This window comes from Lactuca sativa, chromosome 8, assembly GCF_002870075.4.
Source record: "Lactuca sativa cultivar Salinas chromosome 8, Lsat_Salinas_v11, whole genome shotgun sequence".
Lineage (NCBI taxonomy): Eukaryota > Viridiplantae > Streptophyta > Magnoliopsida > Asterales > Asteraceae > Lactuca > Lactuca sativa.
In genome coordinates, this window is record NC_056630.2 from 252,082,351 (window position 1) to 252,087,726 (window position 5,376).

General features: G+C 36.0%; 1 protein-coding gene across 4 annotated transcripts; it reads left to right on the top strand.

Annotated features, from left to right (window-relative positions):
• The first annotated feature begins 334 nt into the window (after positions 1-334).
• On the top strand, positions 335-4,814 carry LOC122195047 (serine/threonine-protein kinase AtPK2/AtPK19). 4 transcript variants are annotated; one of them, XR_008225985.1, is made up of 7 exons: positions 335-2,879; positions 2,970-3,306; positions 3,390-3,563; positions 3,672-3,779; positions 4,019-4,157; positions 4,239-4,313; positions 4,528-4,814. XR_008225985.1 is itself a non-coding variant. In XM_052767084.1 (3 exons), the coding sequence occupies exons 1-3, from the start codon at positions 3,157-3,159 to the stop codon at positions 3,789-3,791; spliced, it is 444 nt and encodes a 147-aa protein (XP_052623044.1). In that variant the 5' UTR covers positions 1,863-3,156; the 3' UTR covers positions 3,792-3,928. The 4 variants fall into 4 exon arrangements, 1 of the variants encoding a protein (XP_052623044.1); XR_008225984.1 differs by having other exon boundaries at positions 1,853-3,306; positions 4,019-4,116; XR_008225983.1 differs by having other exon boundaries at positions 1,854-3,306.
• Positions 4,815-5,376: the final 562 nt, after the last annotated feature.

Here is a 5,376-nt window from a genome sequence, read left to right on the forward strand (position 1 = left end):
TGGTATTGGATGGACCATATTGACATTATTATGAATAGAAAAGACTCTATTAAGAATGAGTTGTCATATGGAAATTAGGAAATGTTTCATATTGGATGGACCATATCGACATCATTACGAATAGATAAGATTCTATTAAGAATGAGTTGTCATATGGAAAATATGGAAGCGTATCCATATTGGGAATTGAATATTGAAAATCTATGTCTAGATTAGAAACTTTTATGCAAAAGGATGTTCAAAGGAATGTACTTTGAGTGAGAGACATCATATCTAAGGAATTGTCTTGTAACAATGTCCGATAGAGGACTTTGTGATATCATTGGCAATAGTCTTTGTGACTTTGGTGCAGTGACATTACGAAAGGATCATTGCATAGAATGTTAGAATCTAGCATATTCTATAAGTAGCAAGAATTTGATATTCTTTCACTTATGAAAAAGGATTTGGAGTTGTGAAATGAGAATGATTGGAAATGTGCTCAATTTGGTCTATTTCACAAAGTAAGAACCATAGGTAAACATTGTGTGCATGCTAGGAGCATGGGACAAGTGTAATAATTCAAGTAAGAAGTTGATTACCCGAAACGACAAATAATGAGTAATCGATATGGTGATAAATAAAAGGTGTTTTATTTATACTCACAGGTTTGAGGCCATATGGGATTAGTATTATTCTTGTGTTTCACATTTGCATGTTTTGACTTCCAGAATAATTGAATTTATTAAGAATAATCGAATTATTCGAATGGGCCACAGTCACTAATAAAAAATAGACCTTTAATGACGCGCTTTTTACGACACACGCTGATTAATGATACGCAAAAGGACGTGCCCTTAAAATAGTGTCATCTCTTCAAAAAAATTTAGGATTTACGTCACGCATTACTGCGTGCCCTTAATTTAGTGTCTCAAGAAAAAAAAATTAAAAACACGGAGGGCGCTTTATCTTAAACGTGCGTCGTCTTTACCTGTCGCTTTATAATTTTAATGAAACGCGCTTTTAGTAGACAAGGGGGAAACGAAATCCCCAAAATTTTGAAAACCCGCCTTTTTTTTTCTATCTTCTATCTATCTTTCATCCTTGCCATCCACTCTCCTCTCTCTGATACTCTCTCCTCTAGATCTCCCTTCATTCTCTACCTCCCATCTCTCTGTAAACCCTAAGCCATCGCCACCTCCCTTCTCTCTAGCACGTGCTAGGCCAGGGTTTTAGTAGATACTGGGGAAAATGAAATCCTCAAAATTTTGAAAACCCGCTTCTTTTTTATCCTCCGTTTGTGTGCTTTTCCATGGCGAAGAAAAAAGAACTAAGGTTTGTTTCCCCAATTCAAAATTAACGCTAATTTCTTCTTAAACTACATGTTATTTTACAGTTTTTTTGGGTGATTTACAGCCGACGAATTCTAACGATTTTCATTTATTGTGCACATGTTTTTGAATTCTAACGATTTTCATTTATTGTGCAAATGTTGAGCGATTTTATCGACTGTGCGATCCAGGCGTGTATTAGGGTTACCGCTTCCGTGAAATCTCCACTGGGGATCGATCAGCACTTGTTATCTAACAACACACCGACAAACACCACCGAAGATGGCTTCAATTCCTCCACTTATCGATCCTCTATCTTTTTTCCTACTCTGTTCTACAACCACTTCCGTCCCCGCCACCGCCTTCTTCCACCGTTTGTGTCTAACCTCATCTCCTCCAGTGCTCGCCGCTACGCTTTCTTCTCCTTTCCGCCTTACAGATCCTCGCAGACCATTGCTCATCGTCGCTGCAGCTACCACTTTGATGTCCAATTTTGTTCAGGTACAACTCTTCTCAGTGTAATTTGTGAGTTTAGTTTCGGATAAATTTCTTTGTAGATCAGTCCATAATACGTGTTGTTACCCTTTTCAGACATTTGAATATAGACGTGATCATGAAACAGGAGCTAAATTTGTTGTTACCCTAAGCATCGCCTCGACAGAAATGGAAGAACAAAGTGATTCGCTAAATTTGTTTTTCAGTTCGTATTGATCGCTAATTTTGTCCCAATCCTTCCAATTCGATGTTCCAGATCAGTTTTATATTCAAATTGGTAACTAGTATGGTAATAATTTTGTCCCAATCCTTCCAATTCGATGTTCCAGATCACCCCTGCTTCTGATTTTTTAGCTTCCTGGTCAGGCCGACTCATAGAATTATTCCCCACAAACCCTTTGACTTCCGAAACATCACCCCCATCCTTGTTCTTTCCCATAACCTTGTTACTTTTCCAACTTTGCCCCTGTTCAATCTTTGAATCATTAGACTTTCCTTTCATTGGCTGAATATTCCCGTAATACCCCTGCCCATTTTTACCTCCTGTCTTCCCACCTCTATCAAAACTAAATTCCAAATTTTCCTGATTATTCCCATTATACCCCTGATAGCGAATTCCAGCAGAAGCCCCAGAATTTCCAATTTTCGGATAATTCCCTTTTTGCCCCTGCTTGCGGTTTCCAGCAAAAACCCCTGAACCTTCATTTTTCGAGAAATTCCCTTGATGCCCCTGACACGAAAACAGTTTTTCCCCCCTATAGCTTCTTTTGAAAAAAAAATTTCCATTATTTCCTTTGGTTTTCTTCACCACATCAATGCCTAACTAAATTGGCTATGTTTCTTTTTCTTTTTCTTAACCAAAGTTTATCAACTTTGTGAATATTATTCTGACTTGTTTTGATATTTATTTTTGATATTTTGTTCTTAATGTTGGTTCTAACTTCTATTTTTTTTCTTTTTTTTTTAAACAGTTACAAGGGACCTGAATAGGGGTTTTCTGAATTTGTAGTGATGGTTGCAGACACTGAAGATTTTGAAATGATTTCCCATATTCCATTCCTTACTATATATAAGGTATGTTTCTAATATTTTTGTTTCTTCAAAAGAATAATTGGGGAGAGCATGTGGAGTTAAAAAACCGGTGCTTTCATGTTCGTTGACCAGCATTGAAAGAAGTCAACTAAGATCCCAAATCCAACAACTCAAGGTTTACTTTATTATCTTCTCATAATCTTTAATCTAATTACACACTATCAGATCAATGTTTTTTTCTGCAATTTCTTCTTTTACATTGTCTTCTACAAGTTACTGTTCTGCTACTGTTTAGCATGATAAAACCAAGGATTGTATTATGTTGAAGATTATTCGTGTTCTTCCCCCTGCTGTTCCTAGCCGTCAAGTGAAAGCAAACTCCTCAACATGGGAGGCATCGGGTGAGACATTAAACAACATTGACCAAGAAGCAATGGCTGTTGACCCTGCACTTGTATTAACCATCCAGGTTGGCAGTTGTCACTAAAAAGATGATGTTTATTATTGTGGTAGAATGTTTTGGTTTAACTTTACTGAATTATTATTATTCAGGTTATGTTGAGTGACTTTGGGGTAGCAAAGCAATTTGATGAAAGCACAAGGTTAAATTCCATGTGTGGGACATTAGAATATATGACACCTGAAATTGTACAAGGGGGGGGCCATGATAAGGCCGCTGATTGGTGGAGTGTTGGAATTTTAATGTATGAAATGCTTTCTGGAAAGGTTGGTGTGCTGTCACCCTTAATTACTTTTAATAAATCACTATTAAATTCCCATTACTTTTAGCGTGAGGGTAATAATGTAATTTTGTTCGACATTGTATCTTTGCAGCCTTCGTTTAGAGGTGGAAACAGACAGAAGATTCAGGAGAAAATAGTGAAGGACAAGATAAAGCTTCCAGGATTCTTGTCAAGTGAAGCACATTCGCTTTTGAAAGGGGTAATGTTGTAATTTGTAATACTATATGCATGTGTTATAGTTGTTGGTTAATATTATATGCATGGGAATACAACAATTTCTGTTTTGAGCTTCTCACCTGATGGAGAGGTACAACCGTTCATGCTATTTTAATACATGATGAAACAGAAACACTACAAGTTTTTCAATTAATTTATATATATATATATATATATATATATATATATATATATATATATATATATATATATATATGGTAGGGGTTGATAGCTTTCTCTTAGCTTGGTTGAATGATAAGATGGTGGTCATTGGGATCCATGTGATCAGAATTTCCCTGGTGCTCCAACATTTTTGTCAGGTAAACCCATCTGGCCAGACCTCTGCATTGCCTCCTACAAGGTCTGTTACTTGTTATTATGATTTATGATTCTGAGGGTATTTAGATCATTTTCTCAGAATTTTGCGTTTTCAACTTTACAGGTAGATCACACTTGCTTGGCTAAACATTATTCTGTATGCTTTCAAACTTGTCTTCTTCCTGAATTCTTTTTCTTTGTAAGTTTAGCCTTATTCTTCTCTTCAATTAAGTGTTGTCTGGAGAGTGTTGTATGAACAACAATAAATCAACATTTTTTTCCTTCTTTTTCTTGTATGAACAATACATAGTCATAGTTTGACTTAATTAGTTGCTTATTTTGTTTATTAGTTGCTTCTTTTCTAGCTTATTATAGTCACTGATTGGTTTCTTGTTATGCTTAAATCTTAACAGCTATCATGGCAACCTTCAACAGTAGTTTTGGACCGGCACCTTCTTGCAAAAGATATCGTGTACGTGTTCTTCTGCTGCTATTGTGGATTCGGGAACATCCTTGCTTACTGGTCCAACTGTATGTATCTCACGTGAAGCTTCTGTTAGAATTATTAATCTTAGAGATTTCAAGTTTTTCATATTTCTTGTATCTAATTAGTTTGTAAATTTCCGTTACAACTTTTATTGATTTGTTTTATCTTTCCATGGAACGATTATTTGTATGACATTATATTTTGTGCAATGGATTGTACTTTTGTATATGATATTTTATTTATTAAGAGACATTAAATGAAAATTTAATTTGAAAATTAATAAATCTATAAATAATATTTTTTTTAAACATATAAAATTATGATACGCAAAAATGTGTGTCATCTTCATTTATGACATGGCCTTTCTTGACAGGGGCTTTCTTGATACGCATTGCGTGTCATTAACACGCGCGTCGTAAGGTTACGACACGCGAATGCGTGTCGTCTTCCTTTATGACAGGGCCTTCCTTGATACGCATTGCGTGTCGTAAACGCGCGTCGTAAATGAGCGTCGTAAATGCGCGTCGTCTCTCTTTATGACAGGGCCTTCCTTGACGTGCATTTGCGCTTCGTCTGAGCGTTTTACGACGCGCAATGAGCGTCGTAAAAGGTTGTTTTTCTAGTAGTGAGTCGTTCATATGTTGGAAGTAGATATGAATGAAGACTATCGTGAATTGGTGTGTGGATTGTCTAAAAGAGTATTAGACATAAGCAAATGTTTGCTACAACGTTCATGAGTGCTTATGAATATGATTTGAGCATTGGATTAAACCCA

Bases quoted from the DNA above. Each gene is read 5' to 3' on its own strand.
- LOC122195047 (XM_052767084.1), top strand. From the start codon at position 3,157: ATGTTGAAGATTATTCGTGTTCTTCCCCCTGCTGTTCCTAGCCGTCAA. The intron at 3,307-3,389 runs GTTGGCAGTTGT...ATTATTATTCAG, and splicing joins CACTTGTATTAACCATCCAG to GTTATGTTGAGTGACTTTGG. The intron at 3,564-3,671 runs GTTGGTGTGCTG...GTATCTTTGCAG, and splicing joins ATGAAATGCTTTCTGGAAAG to CCTTCGTTTAGAGGTGGAAA.